This window comes from Rosa chinensis, chromosome 2, assembly GCF_002994745.2.
Source record: "Rosa chinensis cultivar Old Blush chromosome 2, RchiOBHm-V2, whole genome shotgun sequence".
NCBI classification, from domain to species: Eukaryota; Viridiplantae; Streptophyta; class Magnoliopsida; order Rosales; family Rosaceae; genus Rosa; species Rosa chinensis.
Genome location: NC_037089.1, coordinates 57,494,766 through 57,512,972, shown reverse-complemented (window position 1 = coordinate 57,512,972; position 18,207 = coordinate 57,494,766). Strand labels below are relative to the sequence as shown.

At 37.6% G+C, this 18,207-nt stretch overlaps 3 protein-coding genes across 3 annotated transcripts; 1 reads left to right on the top strand and 2 right to left on the bottom strand.

Annotated features, from left to right (window-relative positions):
• Positions 1-235: 235 nt before the first annotated feature.
• On the bottom strand, positions 236-1,152 carry LOC112188099. The gene has a single exon (XM_024327124.2). It carries the CDS (start codon positions 1,031-1,033, stop codon positions 419-421), a length of 615 nt encoding a protein of 204 aa, XP_024182892.1. The 5' UTR covers positions 1,034-1,152; the 3' UTR covers positions 236-418.
• A 5,855-nt stretch (positions 1,153-7,007) lies between these two features.
• LOC112188879 lies at positions 7,008-8,370 on the top strand. The gene has a single exon (XM_024328111.2). The coding sequence runs from the start codon at positions 7,110-7,112 to the stop codon at positions 7,680-7,682; it is 573 nt and encodes a 190-aa protein (XP_024183879.1). The 5' UTR covers positions 7,008-7,109; the 3' UTR covers positions 7,683-8,370.
• A 3,311-nt stretch (positions 8,371-11,681) lies between these two features.
• Positions 11,682-17,942, bottom strand: LOC112188585 (homeobox-leucine zipper protein ATHB-15). The gene is made up of 18 exons (XM_024327730.2): positions 17,737-17,942; positions 17,158-17,317; positions 16,862-16,962; positions 16,665-16,755; positions 16,311-16,406; positions 16,108-16,221; positions 15,932-16,015; positions 15,617-15,772; positions 15,445-15,519; positions 15,171-15,277; positions 14,895-15,087; positions 14,284-14,469; positions 14,071-14,154; positions 13,732-13,866; positions 13,309-13,634; positions 12,451-12,556; positions 12,164-12,313; positions 11,682-12,023 (listed from the first exon to the last, which is right to left on the bottom strand). Exons 1-18 carry the CDS (start codon positions 17,940-17,942, stop codon positions 11,877-11,879), a joined length of 2,517 nt encoding a protein of 838 aa, XP_024183498.1. The 3' UTR covers positions 11,682-11,876.
• Positions 17,943-18,207: the final 265 nt, after the last annotated feature.

Genomic DNA, 18,207 nt, shown 5'->3' with positions numbered 1-18,207 from the left:
ACAAAGAATGAAAACTAATTAAAAATCAAGACTTTCTCCAGAGGTTCCTGCAATCTTTGCTGTACGAACTGGGGTACCTTGTGGTGAATCTATTGTATATACCTCTTTTTCATTTAATTTTTAACTTTCTAATTCCTTGATATTGGAGTTCAGAATATCTTTGCTTTCAGAAAACCCGATTACTAGCTAGCTAGATTGATTGAAGAAGAAAAGCGTCTAGGCTAATCCTAAAAGCTTAAAAATCAAATAAAGATTCGATATTAAGAACAAAAAGTAGTTCAGGAACTTCAGGTTGATACAAGCTAGCTAATTCTCTCTTTTATTGTAATTATCAACACTCCCAACAACAATAAGACTCAAATAGCTAAATTAAGCATCATGGTAATACTCCAAACTCAATCTCTCTCACTCATACATTTTACTTCTGCTGTCTCAAATTCTTGTAAAACCTCTCAATAAACTCCTCCGCCGCTTTGTCCACGTGGCTGTCCTCGTCGGCCTCCCTCAACGGAAACGGTGAGTCCGTTATCCTCAGCTGGCGGACCATTGGGCTCCGCCCGAACCCTGGAAGTGAAGGCGTCTGAAATGGAGTCGACATCGGAGACGCCTCCACCGCTGTCACCACCTCATGATTATTCAGAATCTCCAGCACAGCCTTAACGGCATTGACCGCCGCCACATCATCTTCTTGAGTGGCAGGAGCGTGGGCGCACCCAAAGAAGTGGCTGTGGTTGCTGTGGTGACCGCGGCGCTTGCCACTCATGAGATGGAAGCGGTAGTTGGGCGTGTTGCTGCAGCTGAACTCATACTCGCGCTGGGCGGCGGAGGCTGCTGAAGAAGAGGAGGAGCCGTCGTGGTGGTGGTGGAACATGAGGTTGCTCAGGGCTTTGCTGGCGAGCTTGCCGCGCTTCATCATCATGTTGAGGTCTAGCAGGAGCTTTCGCTTTGAGATGCCTTTTCTTAGCATGAAGAAAGCCACACGTACTATGCTCCATAGTTTCTTGGCTATAACGGGTAGATTATTTTGTTCCATTTTCAAGTTGATGAGGCTTTTGGTTTTTTCTTTCTTTCTTCCTTTCCTCTAGAGGGAGAGAGGGAGAAGGAGAGAGGGAGAAGATTAGAGAGAGTTGTTGAGTACGAGTTCTAAAGAAGAGGAGGGATGGGGTATATAAAGGGGGAGACGGAGGTATGTGGAAGAAGAGAGGAAGGGTTTTTGTATTTTGAATAGGCACTACAATCACATGTGAGTGCATAGCTTTTCAGTGTTACTTTAGTTTGGGGCATACACAATTATCATATGCCTAAACGTGTACAATTGTGTAGGCGGTATTTCATTTTCATCTAAAAGCTAGAAGTTAAAAGGCTTTGTTAACTGAACAAAAGATGTAATTGAATTTGCAAAGCAAAGAAGAAAAAAAAGTTGGAAATGATCGATTCCTAATGCACATGAGATATAGCCAAATAGGTAATTACAAAACATCTTATTGAACTCTGATTTCGCATGCATTTTACCATCTAAAATATTTTGGCAACTATACTTTTCTTAACACTTAATCATTTGAACTACATGTGTCCATCTAATGTGGCACAATGATTTTTTTCACTCTTTTTGCTGATTTTTTATTATTTAATCATATTGCATGTAGCAGATAGTTTCAAAACTATTTGAAACTATCCGCTCCATTGATTTGGAATGATAAGAAGACTACTTTGTTGGAGAGGAAAGATCTCACATTGGAAAAGTGACAAATAAAATATAACTTATAAGTGGGTGGATCTCACCCAATTGTACCGAGGCCTTTTGTGATTAAAACCCAACACCTAACAGGTAGTTAAGTTGGGACAATATCGGTACAATGGTGGGCCACGGGCCACGCTTGTCACTATTTAACATGGTATCAGAGTGGGTCGCTCTTCAATACGTCGCCATCATGGACCCAGATATGGGTTCATTCATTAATTGATTCACCAATCTCCTCTCAAATCATGGACCTAGTTTGGGTTCATTAAATTGGCCATCGGAAGTTTCCGATTGGATTATTGCCAAATGTCTGATGTGGGTCTTGGATTGTTATGTGATTGGTCAAGTCTCTAATGTGGGACTTGTGACCCGATTTCCAATGTGGAATTGGGTTTGTCAATTAATTCCACGTGCATATCTAGAGCTAGGTTGCACGTGAGGGGGGGAGTGTTGGAGAGGAAAGATCCCACATTGGAAAAGTGACAAATAAAATATAACTTATAAGTGGGTGGATCTCACCCAATTGTACCAAGGCCTTTTGTGATTAAAACCCAACACCTAACAGGTAGTTAAGTTTGGACAATATCGGTACAATGGTAGGCCACGGGCCACGCTTATCGCTATTTTACATACTTTTTCAATGTTTAAGCTTGAAATCTAAAAGTTTTAAGATCGAATAGGGTGAAATTTTAAAGACAATGGTGAAACTTTGTTTATGTACATGCATGGGCTAAATTGGGTGCTGCCTTGAGTCAAAATAGTATCATATTTTTTTTCAAGAGTTGAAAGCTAATAAATGTGGTATCAGTGTCTAGTTGAGACTGTTGAGTAATGAGTAATCTATTTAATATGATATGAACCCATATAAGTTATCACTGATATAATTACTTTATGGTTTACATTAAATTTAGGTTAAGAAAATTTAGCTGTATATATAAGATGAATATGAGCAGACTCAAAGGCTAATGATCATTTCATCATCAACCCTGCCAATCAAAACGGTGTACTTGAGTACTTCTAGATCAGCCTACGTGACTTTTGAAACTTTCAGTTGTATTCAAATTAGTTGGAGGCTTGGAGCCAAATCAAACAATATTGCCACCTAGCTAACTTCTCCAAGAAGCCAAAAAAATATAATTACACATTTGCTTCTTGCTCTAATCACTAGTAATGACGTGCATTGATGGTCTTCATGATTATGACAATATTGTAATTAATGTATAAATATGGTTTTTGATAAGAAAAGATACAAACAAAGACAGAACATTCATTAGGGAGAAACTACACAGTAAATGTACTCCTTAATTATTACAAATAGTACTACATAAATCGAAACTGAAAGCAGGCGAAACATTCATGGGTATAACTCATATACCAACCAAACTGAAGAGGAAGATAAATATTTTGTGACCCATCGGAGCAAAAGTGTCTACCGTGAAGTTAACTTCTTGAAACATATGGCGGAAGGGTGCTTGAAAAGTTGTGGAAATATTTTGAGGATATCTTGAACACCAAGGTTAATTCTCCTAGGGAGTTATGCTTTTTACTTGAGACAGTCAAATCAAGCATTTGATCCATGCTTTTACCCTTCAAAGTTCAAACCCTGTTTGGATTCAAATCTAATGATAATTACTGATAATGAAATTCCCTTGTCACTATAAGGGACAAAGAAAACACCCCTCATCGTATATATTAACAGTCGGGAGATCTTCTTCTTTCTTTTCATCTTTTATCGACTCTCTTTGAGGGATCCGGCTCCTCTAAAGTGAGGAAGGTGTGAATTTACTTCAATTTCATAAAATCTAAATGCTTCATATAATCTAAAGGCTCTAATAGATGACACATCACTCCACCACAAATTTTTGGGATTTTAGTCTAAACAATGTTAACTTGCCGTTAACTCCAAAAAAAAAAAAAAAAAAAATATTTGACGTGATCTTTCTCCTGTGTATCACTGCTGCATTTAGACTTTCTTCCATGGAAACTCGTCCATAGTTGATAACTCATGTACTTTCCATCCTTATGGTCGCGTGAACAAATAGGGCTCTCAACTATGCCTTCAGTTGCTTCTGTTACTTGGATATAATGATATATATAACACAAGTTGATATATCTTGGAGCATTTCAAATGCGCCGAATGGGTTTATCTTGGGCCTAGGAAGCCTTTGGGTTCCCCTTGACAAAGTCAAAAAAACGTAAGAAAAATAAAGCCAGTATGTAAAACTGGTATTTTGTTATATCCATCCCTAGACCCATAAACCTTAAAACTATTCATGTACTCTTATATCTCATATATAGTTTAGCAGCACAAAATATGATTTCTCAGTTTGCCAATTCACAATGCCATCAATAACTTGAAACAAACAAAAGTGTTTCAACCAATACCAAATCAGATTGGTGTAATACCTGGTTTTGATTGGTGTAATACCAAATAGCGAATTTGAACGAAAGCACCAAAGATCGCGAACAACCAATTTTGCTTATGAATTTCACTTTTCTGTACAATTGGATTCAATGAAAAACAGCCTTTAGAAATTCTGGATATTTTAGATAAAGAAAAAAGCCAAAAACCATTAACCCAGATCGATTTAGTATTCTTCTTAAATTGTAATATGAATGAGAGAATTCAAAGTTATCAAACTATACCTTGATCAAATTTATCATTACAATTCTATAATATTTGCACATCAATGATTTTTCAGAGATTTTTTTCTTCAACTATTGACGAGTTTGTTTCCATAGAAGCATAGAGAAATAGCAAACGCACTAGTGATACATAGGAAGATCACGTCAATATGAGTTAACGGCAAGTTAACATTGTTTAGACTAAAATCCCAAAAATTTGTGATAGAGTGATGTGTCACCTATTAGAGCCTTTAGATTATATGAAGCATCTAGATTTTATAAAATTGAAGTAAATTCACACTCTCCTCACTTTAGAGGAGCCGGATCCCTCTTTGAGAGACACCATAAATTACCCCTCCTTTGTTGCCACTTTGGGCTTTCTCCCCTTAGGTTGCATTGGGTTGGGCAATTGGACATTAATTGGGTCTCTTTTTCTTTGGTTCAAATTGGGCTACACATGGGTATCTAATAATTTTGTGCAGAAAATCAGAAATAGAAGAATTGCAACGCAGCAATAGCTTTGCATCGAAGATATTTATATTTGTGTCATTGCATTGTCAATCACATGATGACTGTGTCTGTCTCATTGCTCTTTTTCATCGAATCCTTTTGTCATTTCTCTGCTGGGTCCAACCGTGGTTTTAGAAGTACTTTATATCTACCATTCTACCCTACTTGGAACAGATATCCATCACTTTTTTAGTTTTAATAGCATAAATATGAAGTCATAAACCTCAGTTTCACAGTTTAGTAGTATCAGTCTTCAACTTCTTTACCTACTGTCATTTGATATTTCAGGTTGCCTACGCTCAGACTTCTTTGGTTTCTGACTGATCTAATCGCTACTCTGCATGCACTACAAATCCCAGGTTTACCATCAGAGCCCTAAATTATGCAGAAGGACAACCCCTGTATAACCAACTGGCTAGTACCGCCGACGCAGTACAGAATCTAAGTTCATGTCATTATCATACATATATATTTATATAGCAATGAAACCCACATATTTAAAGCAGCTTTATTTTTTTGAGTAGCTGTGAAGTTACAAAGACTTGTTCCTTGGATTAATTAAGAAGTTGGCACTTTTTGTCTTGACAAACCCTCAACAAGGTCTCACTTCCACAGTCCACACATATATGTTATGATGGATTTTACTGCTCGTGAAAATGAGATTTGTGGTTGCAGGAAAGAAACCATGTGAGGCAAAGTCCCTTTCCTTCATGTTCTGTCTAAATTTGCAGCTACTAGTGTTTGAAGCTATGGACCATTCATGGAGTGTACGGTTTGAGTAGGCTCACCCGTGATCGTGAATCTGCAACTTGTAGACTTTTATAGGACAAATAAAACTGTTTTCTTTTGGTGCGTGCATGCATGTTAGGGACAAATAATTGTTGAAGTTTGGCAAAGGACAATGGTTCTTGAGCTAGAAGACACTTTCAGATCAGAAAAGGCTAGAAGACACTAGCTAATTCATGCATGTAAAATTCAGAAAAACAACATTTAATATTTTAGAGATAAATAATAAAGGTGCATAGAGTTATATTCAAATACAATCCGATATTTTTATAGGCTACATTATTATGACAAATAATTAATCTTCATATTTATGCATTGATGCAAATCTCTGGATTCATATTATCAGTAACTTGGAAGCAGTTTTTTTCCAACCTAATTTGAAATAACTCTTTTAAAGATGACTTCATTGGGAGAATTTTCAATGAGGACTACTAAATTGAGGACTTTCTTGTGAGACACACTTTTTGATCACATTTCCGTAATCAACCAGTAGATGTTTAGATATTCATGTATAGATTATTTATGTAATTTTTCAACTAAATTGAAAATCGTTAAGGCATTCATAATCGTGACTTATCATTTATGAACATGAATGGTTTAAGTTTGTAGACAGATTTGGTTTGTCCATTTATTTGATCTAGTTTGATACATTAACGATCAGCAATTTAGAAGAAAATGGTTAAGAAGTGATCTACTCATGCATACAAAAACATCTATCGATTGATTTTCCGTATTGTAATAAAAAAAAGTGAGTCTCCCAACTGTTAATTAAAAAATTCTTATAAGGTCCTCATTTTAGTGGTCTTCACTAGAGCCTCTCCTTGATTTCATTATCACATCATGCATTTCAAATAGGGATCACACATTATTCGCTCATAGACCAAGTCAAAATCACTTGTTCATATATACAAATTATGGCCACCCGCCCAAGAGGGATTAATAGTTTATGCTTTAATAAGTTTGGATTAAGACCCATATGAATCTATACATAATATGTTAGGTAAAGTATGTAATGGTCTGGGATGTGCCACAGCTATCATACTATCCTTGAACTGAAAAATGAGGCTGCTACCTTTTCACCAAGACCATCTTCTTCCTCATAAAAGAGTGCCAATGGAAAAAAAAAACATTTCTTTACTTTTGGCTAGGCATTGATTTCAAACCTAACAAAGCAAAACAGTACAATTTCTTTCAATACTTTCTTGAAAAATCTAGCACGGTCACGACTATTAACACTTGGATTGATAAGACAGGTGCATTAACAAGATCCATGCACAAGTTCAGGGTTCTAGATTCAAGTAAAGGGGAACAACAACCACTATAAATAGGCTATACTTCACATCCTTCTACTACCATGAGACAATCTTCAAACTTATATCTTTAGCCAAGTTCTTGCTAATTCTCAATAACCTTTTTCAAAGTTTTAACTGCAAGCTACCTTTTTTCAATGGCGCCTCATGGAGAAGCTATTGCTACCTCTTACTCTACATCCACCAAAAACATCTCCAAATCCAAACCACCAAGGCTCTCATTCTCATCCGATAGCCTTAAAAGAACCATATCTGATATCTCATTCGAACTCAGCAAGGAGAGCTCTATCGAGGATCTTAAAGCACTCCAACCCATTTCAGAGGTTGAAGACGCAAGGTGCGAGTGTTGTGGCATGAGCGAAGAGTGCACGCCTGAGTACATAGACCGAGTACGAAACAAGTACTTGGGGAAGTGGATATGTGGGTTGTGTGCTGAGGCAGTGAAAGAAGAGCTGGAAAAAAATGGAGGGAACAAAGAAGAGGCCTTGAATGCACATATAAGTGCATGTGTTAGGTTTAACAAGTATAGTAGGGCTTATCCGGTTTTGTTCCAAGCTGAAGCTATGAAAGATATGTTGAAGAAGAGCAATCCAGAAGGGAGAAGTATGAGGGCTAAGTCCATCAGTCCTAGGGACAAAGGGGGATCAAGGAAGGGTGTGATTGCTCGGAGTTCGAGCTGTATTCCGGCAATTACTAGGGAGATTATATGAATGATGATATCTCTAGGGGAGATGGTTCTATATTTCTCAACCATGACCTCTAGTGTCTAGTATAGCTCTCCCTCTAAATCTTCTGAAACACTTCTAGCGTTCCTCAGCTTCCAAATCTCCTAATTCACAAAATATGTGTCGGTTATCTGAAGAGTCAACTCTAAATGGGTTTTTTCCGGGTCGTCATCCAAAGTCACCTAGCTACCCAGTCTGAGTTTCTAAGGCTTTTTTTCATGTCTAGTCGATTGGCATCCCACCTTTCAGTCAATGTATCCTCTACGGTTTTCTTTTGGTGGGTTTGTGATCAATATTCCTAGTTTTTCTAAATCCATGCACGTACCTACGCTTATGTTAGTTAACTTGAAGCAGCCTCACATATGTGTGTCACCCCTATGGGGTTTTTGCCTTTTTGGGGTTACTCTAAATGCTTCTTCAATGCCCTTTTCCCCTAGGGTTCTATTTCCTCCTTCCACTTAATTCTTCTTTTGTCTACTACGTGAAGGATCGAAGTGCCTAGAATATAGCCCCCTATTAGCTTATGTTTATCATACGCTAGTTGTTGGTTTCTCTGAAGAGCTTACTTTGACTCCTTAGTCCTTTCTATGTAATTTTAATTAATCATGTAATTTAACGTATTTTTATTTTAGTAATAATAATGTTGTGTTATTATTATTTCGTTCTGAGCTTACAGTCTCATTGTTCTGTATATTTTCTCCTCTTCGGTATTATAGTAACAATACATAGAAGCCCAATTAGGCTTACAAATTAACCCTTACGATCAACAAGTAGACTGCACATGAATTCAGGGGAGGTAATCAATTTGATTCAGTGTGTTAAAACTCACTCACTGCTCTATATATCAATTTTTTTTTTTTTTTTTGGATGAAGCTCTATATATCAACTGGAAGCCACAGTTTCAGTTCTTCTTCTCTAGCGAACTCAAACAATCCTGAAATCATAATTCAACCCTTGCCAATTTCGTACTAAAGGTCCTTCTACACTGTTTAGCTAGCTCCGGGTAATGAATATCAGTTATTGCAAACGAATGATTTACGTTTTAGATGATCCTAATCTCGTTTGCGTGAGGTGAAATGTACTGGGGTTAAAGTTTGGTTGGAGGTGATGAACTCCATTCTTCAAGATGATCTAATTATATTCAAACTCCGTCTGACAGAAGAGATATTAGCTTTATAAGTTTGAAAAATCATGCGTGTTACCCTCATTTTAGCACCTCTTTTTTGCACTATTCATATAGCATCCAATTCTCATCTCTATATGGGGGTGTTATTTTCACTATTCTTTTTTTTGTTTGTTTTTGAAATTAATGGTAATTCCATTGATAAAACTCATGCCAAGAAGGCAATTACATATTCACCCACTGCCTCATAATGGACAGAACAAGGCTTCATGATGAAACCATGGTGATACATAGAATAGACCAATTATATTCGAACTTATCGTTCACTTAAAAGTGAGCCTATATGCTATGGAAAAAATATAGCGAATAGACAAGCAAAACTACATTCGTTAGGGGTCATTAAGTAACCTAACCTAACAAGCATAGGGCCCTAAAAAAATAGGGCATTAGACGAGATGAGTATAATGTTTATGAATATTATTTTAAAAATATGTTAATTTAATTAAATAAGGTGAAAATTTACATTTCTATTTTATCATAATATTTAAAAAAAATTCTTTTTTTTTAATTATTCTTATCGTCTAATAATTTTAAAAAAATTATTTCATAATAAATTTTTTATCTTGTTGTGTCGACATATATGACAAACAATAAAATTATTGAGAAAATATTTTGGCCACGTGTATAGATATAATTTTTTATCCCAAATTTAGATGTGATTTTGTTGCCACTTGTCAAATTCTAAGTGGCTGCCCAAATTACGGTTTATATTTTATCTGCCATGTGTCATATTTGATCTAATGATATCTTTTCAATCAGTACATAAATATGGAGTCATTGTCACCCTAATCACCACAAATTCACAAACACTACTCGTATTCAAATCCTACAAATCCTCATATGGGAGTGAAATCCACACTCCTCATTTTACGATCCACACTCCATGTTTCTTTTTTTAGTAACTTAAATTTTGTTTTTAGTGACTTGAATTTTGTCTCCTTATCAAAATTTCAACCAAAAAAAGAAAGAAGTGTGGATGGTAAAATGAATATTGTGGATTTCACTCCCCATCCTCATATTATTTTCCTAGTTGATTTTCTTGAACCATTTCTGAAATGAATTGATTGACAAAATGGATGGTGAAAGATCAAGAAGATGCCATCATGAGAAATCATCAAAGATCCATGATGATGTTTGTCACTACCTTGTAAATCCAAACTGTGGAAGATGAGGAATCGCAATTGGTCGTTCTTCGGAAGGTCGTAGTATATATAGTCAAAGATCGAGAGCTTATAGATCAACGACTCAAAGCTCTATACTTCACATATCCGTGCAGTTATGAACCAAACATATTTCGTAAAGTGATATAGAATGCAACCTTCGGTCTTTGACAGGATAATGCTTGACGTGGGCAACTACGACCCGTAATTTATCCAGATAAGAGATGTTACTGGGAGAGTCGGCTTTTCCATTGAACAAAAGCTAACATGCGCCATGAGGATGCTCGCGTATGACATTACAGCTGACTTCCTTGATGAGCTCCTAGAGATGGCTAAATCCACTACCATTGAGATTTTAGAACACTTCACGAGAGCAATCTGGAATGTGTACCGGCCATGAGACATACCTTTGCCGACCAACACTAGCATATTTGCGACGGTTGCTCGACAAAGCTTTAGAAAGGGGGTTCCCGGAGAGGTCGGGAGTCTTGACTGTATGCACTGGAAGTGGAAAAATTGTCCCAATAAGCCTTATAACTTGAAGATGTTCTAGTTACGCAAACCGTTGGTTTGTCCTGCTTCTTCATTGAAAAAGTTCGACCTTGGTAAGAGCTTGGTGTCACTTCATATATGCTGGACTTATTTTTTTCCAACGAGCCTTACAACATGAAGATGTTCGGGTTATGCAACCCGCTGGTTTGTGTGTATTGTACTCCTCTGAAACATGAAAATCCGATGTTTGATCTTTTCCGACACAACCATCACCACCAACGGTAATCCAAACTTGACAAATAACAATTTCTTCATTGTGCCTCCAAGAATCATTTCTTGGACCCAATTTTTCCAAGAGAAAATAATTGAAGAACAAGAAGACGGGTGATTAAATGAATATTTTTGAAGGAGATGGAGGATGTTTAGTGTGAAGAATTAGGAAAGAATTGGTTGGCATTTGTAGAATTTCCTAAAAGGCTAAAATGCATTGTTTCAACGGGTATATTTATTTTCTTCAATTTTCTGGTTATTTATTTGTTTTTTTTTTTGGATAAAATTGGTATTAATAATCCTCGATTTAATAGGAGCCTTTGATCCCTTTTTTTTTCACTCAAATCCTCGATGGATGCTAAGCCAGCTCCCTTTTCTCTCCAGCGCATCAAGCGCGCGTGCAATGTACTCAACGACTCCGGCGAGCTTGTCTCGTCCCTTCTCTCTCACCACGTCTCGTACCGTGTTGGGCTGACCCAGCCCAATTGCATGGCCCCACGTTCGTGATCTTGATTCTGTTTGAGATCAAGTCCTATATTTTTGAGATGAGACCAACTCCCCCTATATTTTAGAGAGTTCAAGTGCTTATATGGGTCTTAAATATGAGATAGAACCCCTATAGTTGGAGTTACCCGCGTATAGAACCCACACTCTCCACTGCTTTTCTCGAGACCAATACATTTTCGTCTACCACCAAAAAACTCCTAAGATAATGTGGACAACTCCTATGCTTAGGAGCATATGGTAGAATTTTCCCATAATCTGCTAAGATACATCTGACTGTAAAGCCCACTTCAGCAAGTTAATTAGAAATAAAAATAAAAATAATAATTAAAAAAAAAAAAATGAAGCTAAAAATGGCACTCAGAAACAGAGAACTAAAAAACAAAGAGCATAGGCTCGAGTTTTATAGAGTGCAGCAGCAACAATCTAACACAACACTGGTCTTAGCATCCATCATCGTCATTATCACTTACAAAAGACTTAATTAAGCACAAAAGGTTTTCAAGTCTCCCGTCTATTCGACCCTATTATAATAGGCTCCTAACCGTGAAAGGTTTCCTGGTCTCAACATCACACAAAAGACCAGTTCACAAACAAGAAACATATGCAGTGAGCCGTCTCATCTTCATTCAACACCTTCCAAGCTACTGCTCTTTCATATGACACTGGTCGCCCCATGCTTGAGAGACAGATGCCACCTTGAAGACAAGCAAAACCCTACAAAAAGTACACCGCCGACAAATCAGAACAAACATTACAACGTTTGGCAGTTATTTACATCCTGAATCAATCCAATATGTTCAGCGCCAGTCTAATATGAAATGTAGAGATTACGGAATTTAGAAAAGGTCCGATACCTGTTGCATTATCTGCGGGAACTCAGAGAAGAGAGTCTTGCGTCCATGGTCATCAAAAATCTTTTCCAAAGCTATGTCTTGCAGTGCAACCAAGGTTGTCTCAAGCATGTCAAGTCCTGCCTGGTTTGCAAAGGTGAAAACTGGCACAGCCTGCATTAAACAGAATTCTCGATAAGATTGCTCGAAAATATGAAGAGTGAGCTCCAATGCTCAGTGTTAGACTAAGCAGAGAGCAAGAGCCATTTTTTCTCTCTCTTTCTTTTTCCCCTTATATCTAATATAAGCACCTTCAGAGAGCAGCACATAATTGCATCAGAGTGATGCCACAAGGATTTGAGATTGGATTCACTTCCTTCGTTGCCAGATTTGAGCAGCTCCACACCCAAATATCCCCTGCAACATCAATAGTGTACTTTAATCATTTCTGATTACAGAATTTGTAGCATCCTAAGTTGAGAAACAACTTGCAGGAATATGTTTACAAAGTATTCCAACTTCTTCAAATAGAACACGGTCAAAAACTTAGAAACTGTATTTACATTAATTATCAACACTGGAAGTTGGTCAATATGTGAATTTCAGAACTGAAGATTGTCAGAGGAAAATATGGACCATATGGCTACATAACAAAGCACAATGAGTTAAATGGACGACTATTTATGCTACTCTAACACAAGCTACACACAAAATAAAAAAGGATAACATTTAATATGAATACATACATGAGCAGGTTATAATAACTCAATTTGGTTGACGAATTTACAAAATCTATACCATTTTTATTTTACTTTTAGTGATATATTGAGTTATCTTGATACACACAATTAAGGGTCCAGACTAATTTAGGCTGCAGCCTTCTTGGGAGTTATTAGGCATTAAGCGCAATTTATTCAAACTTACGTAGTTAGCAGAAATTTCAACACTAACAAATAGTACGTTGGCCTCAGTTTTTTATCAATTGTCAATGTAAAATTGCATTATCAAAGTGTCATACCAGTAAAGGGAAAATTATTATTTCTCTTGGTACAGATATGAACCAAAAGGACCCCATTTTAAATTTTGCAGAGTGCTGCAAAAATCTCAGAGAATATTGACTTTCTAATAAAGAACAGAGTAAAATGAAAAAAGATAGAAAGTGTTATTACCTGTAACTGTTGCATATCCAACGAGCTAGGGTCTGCGCTTCAGGGGTACCAAGTGGTGAACGAAGACCAGCCTGCGAACTTAAATGTGAAGGAGAGAGTGCTAATGCCACCCTCTGAACTGAAGATATGATGCTGCGAACATATTGTCGAGCCATGGATGCTACATGCTCTTGCATGTGGCTCTCAAATGCAAACTCAAATGCTATAGTCATCACAGATCTCACGCAACCCGCATTTGCAGAATATTCACTAGATGCCCTGTTTCCAGTCGGCCCAACTTCAAGAGCAGAAGCAAGATCCAATGTGCGATTTGGACTGGAGGCTTCCTGAACATTTTTTTTAGCTCAATTATAAAAATTACCGTTGAAGATGAGTTATGGATTTTGACATTTACAAAGCTTTAAATATGACTCATAGGCTAACCTTCCCAGAATCAAGAGGAATGATGCGAAAACCAGAAGGTAGGAGAGGTGCATCATCAGCAAAGGAAGCATCAATCGGAGCAAAAATCAGTTCAGCACAGGAACCAACAGCATTCTCGTCCATTCCACTGCATAGCTATTAAACAAGCAGAAAAAAAAAATTAGAAAAAATAACAAAAACTGAACATCACTACCTCTTATCAATATCATTTGTACTTGACAATTCAAGACATCATCTTGAAAGGCCCCAAATATATCTTAAACAGAAACCCTAGGCAAGCATTCTCATAAAAAAGAATCATCATAAATTCATAATATACATAGAAGAATCAAATCTTACTTGCAAGAGGAACATCTCTCTAGTCTGCATCATTGGATCTTCAGGAGAATGGCCAATACCCTCCAGTTTAATGACTTCCAAGAACTAATAAGCACAAAAAAATAATAATAATAATGAGAGAATAATAGAGTTTTGACACAATATGGTGTATAAACCATTATAAAACAAGGCATCATTAAGAGCTGTAAATTCCTTAATCATCATATTGCTCACCTCTTCATGCTCAATAGTGTGAGCTAGGGGGAGTATAACTTGACCACCAAAACTTCCAACTCGAGACCCCGCTAAGCTACAGGGGCCAACTTTAACAGCTGCAGCTGAGTAAGCATCAATATTGTTGTCTGCCCATTCTGACCTATGCTCCCGTAGGAATCTAAGAAGGATAGCAGGAGGCACATTCTGGGAAATACAATACATAGCAAGCCAGGAACAAAAACAAATGTCAAACATATTATCCCCCATGAATTATAAGCATGATAGGACATTCAGCAACTATGTTCTAATCTGGACAAGTTTCCAAGTTTCTTATGTAAAGTTTCTAACCGAAGATGAAAATGCAAGACAATGGACACATAAAGCAAGGATTCTAACTTAAGAAATACCAAATAATGATCTTAAACAACAGATCATATAAAACCATGTTTGGGTTATGCAGTGCTTCTACATTAATGGAATATCATGCATTAGTGCGTGCCCCGCAGACAATTACCAAATTCTAAAGGTCACTGGATATCAATATAGCATATATTTGTGCTATTACTTTTATTCTAAACTCCAGTTGTCTACTGTGGATTATGGGAAAGAAAGATGGTAAGTATCCTGACCTGTAAAAGCATTGATGCTTTAGCACATAAGACGGCATTACTGACAGCTGGATATCCATTACCAAATGAAAGATTTAAACCCATTAGCTTGTCAGGAGATGAGTTTATAAGGATTGTGACATCATCCATGCCATCATTCCCCATCAATGACCACCCCTCGTCAGTAAATCCATTTAGTGCCTCATTAAATCCCCTGGCAGAAAACATCCATTAGCTTCCAAGAAGCAAAGCCTTTGCTCACCTAAAAAGATTTATTGAAACAACTTTAATACTAACCTGCTAAGCCTCTGGCTTAGTGCTCGTAGAGCTGCAGGTCGTCTGCCCCAGCCAGTGACACTAGATTGAGAAGCTTCATGGGCTACCTGCCTCAGCTGGCGTAAAGCCTGAATGAAAAAGAGAGACTAATGAAAAACTTGAACCTCCCCCCTTTGCACTTAATTATTACATTCTTGTGGGACAAATTAGTATCCATATATACAATCAATATGCATACACGACTGAGCCCTACCAATAATAAAATACAATATCCACTGTCATATGGTAATCTTACCGCCATTGTCATCTTTTGGGCAAGAACAGCTGAAGATTCATACAATGGGCGCAATACTTCTGGCACGCCACAAGGCTAGAAGATGATACACATGTATGAGTTATAAATCCATTAACACTATTAAAACCAAAGTACATAAAGTACATTATCAAAATAAGCATCACAAAATTACCTCCAGATCCATGTGATCAACAATGTGTATAATTGAGCCACCTCCTTCACATGGTCGTATCAGGTATCCACTAGGCAGCATCTCTGCTCTAACAAAATGCTGCACCGGAGGCATGGATGGACCATTTTGTGTGTTTTTGAGAGATCTCACACAAACCTGAGCATTATGCATATAATGAGAACAACTTGATTTAAAGTGGTAAACGAAACCTATGCGTGCACTTTTATTTGTGTGCTGCTGAAGGATTTTAGTGAACAACAGACATGACAGTCATTTGGCAAGAAGAATGAAATTCATAATTATGGAACTACATACCACAAGGCTGCCATCCTCTAAAACAGAAGTATAGCGGAGCATCCAGAAGTCACATGCAGGCGCCAAAGTGGTCGGCGCATAGAGCTATATCAGGAAGAGAGGAGATTAGTAAATTAAATATTGGTAAGAACACAGATATTTATATGAAAAAAAAAAAAATTGTAATTAGATCCTACCTGCATGTAAAGGAGCTCAATGGTTCCACCGTTTGCTGTAGGCAGTACATTCAAGACATCTACAGTGCGGCAGTCACGCAACCACGAAGGCAGATCCTTGAGGATCTCTGCAACCTGAGCAGAGCATAATCATTAGTCAATCATACATCCTCTTAAGCTCACAGAAGAAGAATTAGACAAGGAAAGAAACCATGTTCACTTACCCGTGTAGGCTCTAGACCCACCAGGCCGCAGGCTCGTGCTGCCACTCCAGTGCAACCATGAGAAATAGCAACGATTCCAATGGAATCCGGACCAGGCTACAAACATCAAGAAGAGATGACAGTGAAGAAACATATTAAAAAAAGGAAAGCCATTCAACTTACTAAAAAATTGGAAAACAGAAATTTGCATTTTACTATTTTCCCAGTGTACCCACAAATAGAGTTGAGGTAAATAGACACAAGAGTGCGCACCAAATTCCAATAATCAAAATGTATATTTTCCAATAACCATCCCGTAACTTATTGAACAAGTATGATTAGTTACATAACTAAGTAAAAGTTAATATTAGTTACCTTCATTCCAGGCATTTGGACCCACTCTACAGCAGTTCCAGTAGCCTTTGAAAGAAACTCTGCTAAAGTTTCTTCTGCAATGGACAAAAGTCTAGAAAAATACAAAAACATGAATCAATAAGCCACAAACACATAACAACAAGAATTTCACAAAGAACGATGACTGAAAATGACACAACAGCTACATCCCCACTAACCCTGCAGGACTAGCATCCCTTGGCGGATGCTGAGGTGTCAGATGGTGTTGACCGCTCGTCACCACTGATTCACAGCTCGTATCTTTGGATGCAAGCGTCGTCTGTGATCAAAAACACCACCATATATCAGTCACCGTACAATTCAGAGGTTACACAAATAATACTAAGGTTGGTCTATTCAGAAACTTGTTCTGAAAAGGAAAAAAGAATCTAATCTTGGAATTAGATATATGGTTGTTGATTCTAGCATTCAAGGTAGCCTTGTGTTGCTACAAAAGAGAGGCCAGAATTCTCACGGTCTGGGTATGCTGGCGGAAGTAGCCATTTTCATAGACCAAGTGTGACACTTGCTTCTGCAACCTATCATTTTCCTCCATTAAAAGCTTGTTCATAGCAGTGAGCTTCCTGTTCACAGCTTGGAGGCGTGAAGCCTCTTTCCTCTGCTTCTCTCTGCATCTGGAAGAAAAAAAACACAAACAGACAATGTGCATTGATATCAGACCAGTTGGTCAGGAAATATAATAAATGCAATGTATTTAAGATTTCTAAACTACCCATTTTAGTATAAACAAGGAAGATAAGCCTCATGGGAACCAATTTTCCAGTTCTATTTTCTCCCCAACCAAACATTCTCCAGAAATTTAAAAAGAAAAAAATTAATAAAAGAACAAAATTGAAATTCAGATTTTTTTTTTTAACAGAAGAAAAATCTTGACACCAAACCCATCCACTTTCATAATGCTCAAAGAACCAGACTTCAAGATCCAAGCCACAAAATTCATTTTCTTTCCCTTAGATTCTCTGAGCCACAAAGGAAACAGAGTACAAAGCCTAAAGATGAAGAAAAAGGCAATTAGGTATGAGAACAAGAATACCTTCTGTTCTGGAACCAAACTTTGATTTGTTTAGGCTCAATGTTAGAGAGAATTGGGCACTCCCTAATGAGCTGTTGGCGACGAATCGAACTGGGTTTGGGGCATTCATGATAAAGCCTCTCAAGGGCTTCAACCTGCTCAGGTGTGTACCTCACATATTTGCCATTATCCATTACTCCTTTACCATCCTTGCAGGACATAGCCATTTTCCACTTATCCCCTCACTAAAAAACAACCCTCACACCAAACCCAGAAAGCTCCTCTACCTCTACCACAAAAAAGAAACCAAAACGCCAAACCGGGCCTCTAGAAAACTTGCAAGTACCACTTTGCTTTATGCCTAAAAACGACTTGGGATTGGGACAAACCGACAAGAGACAGCACTAGCTTAACTGGAACGGCGTTTGTCCTCGTTTCTCTGCAGCACCAAACACAAAGAAACTACTATACAAATCCTCCGGGATCAGAAAC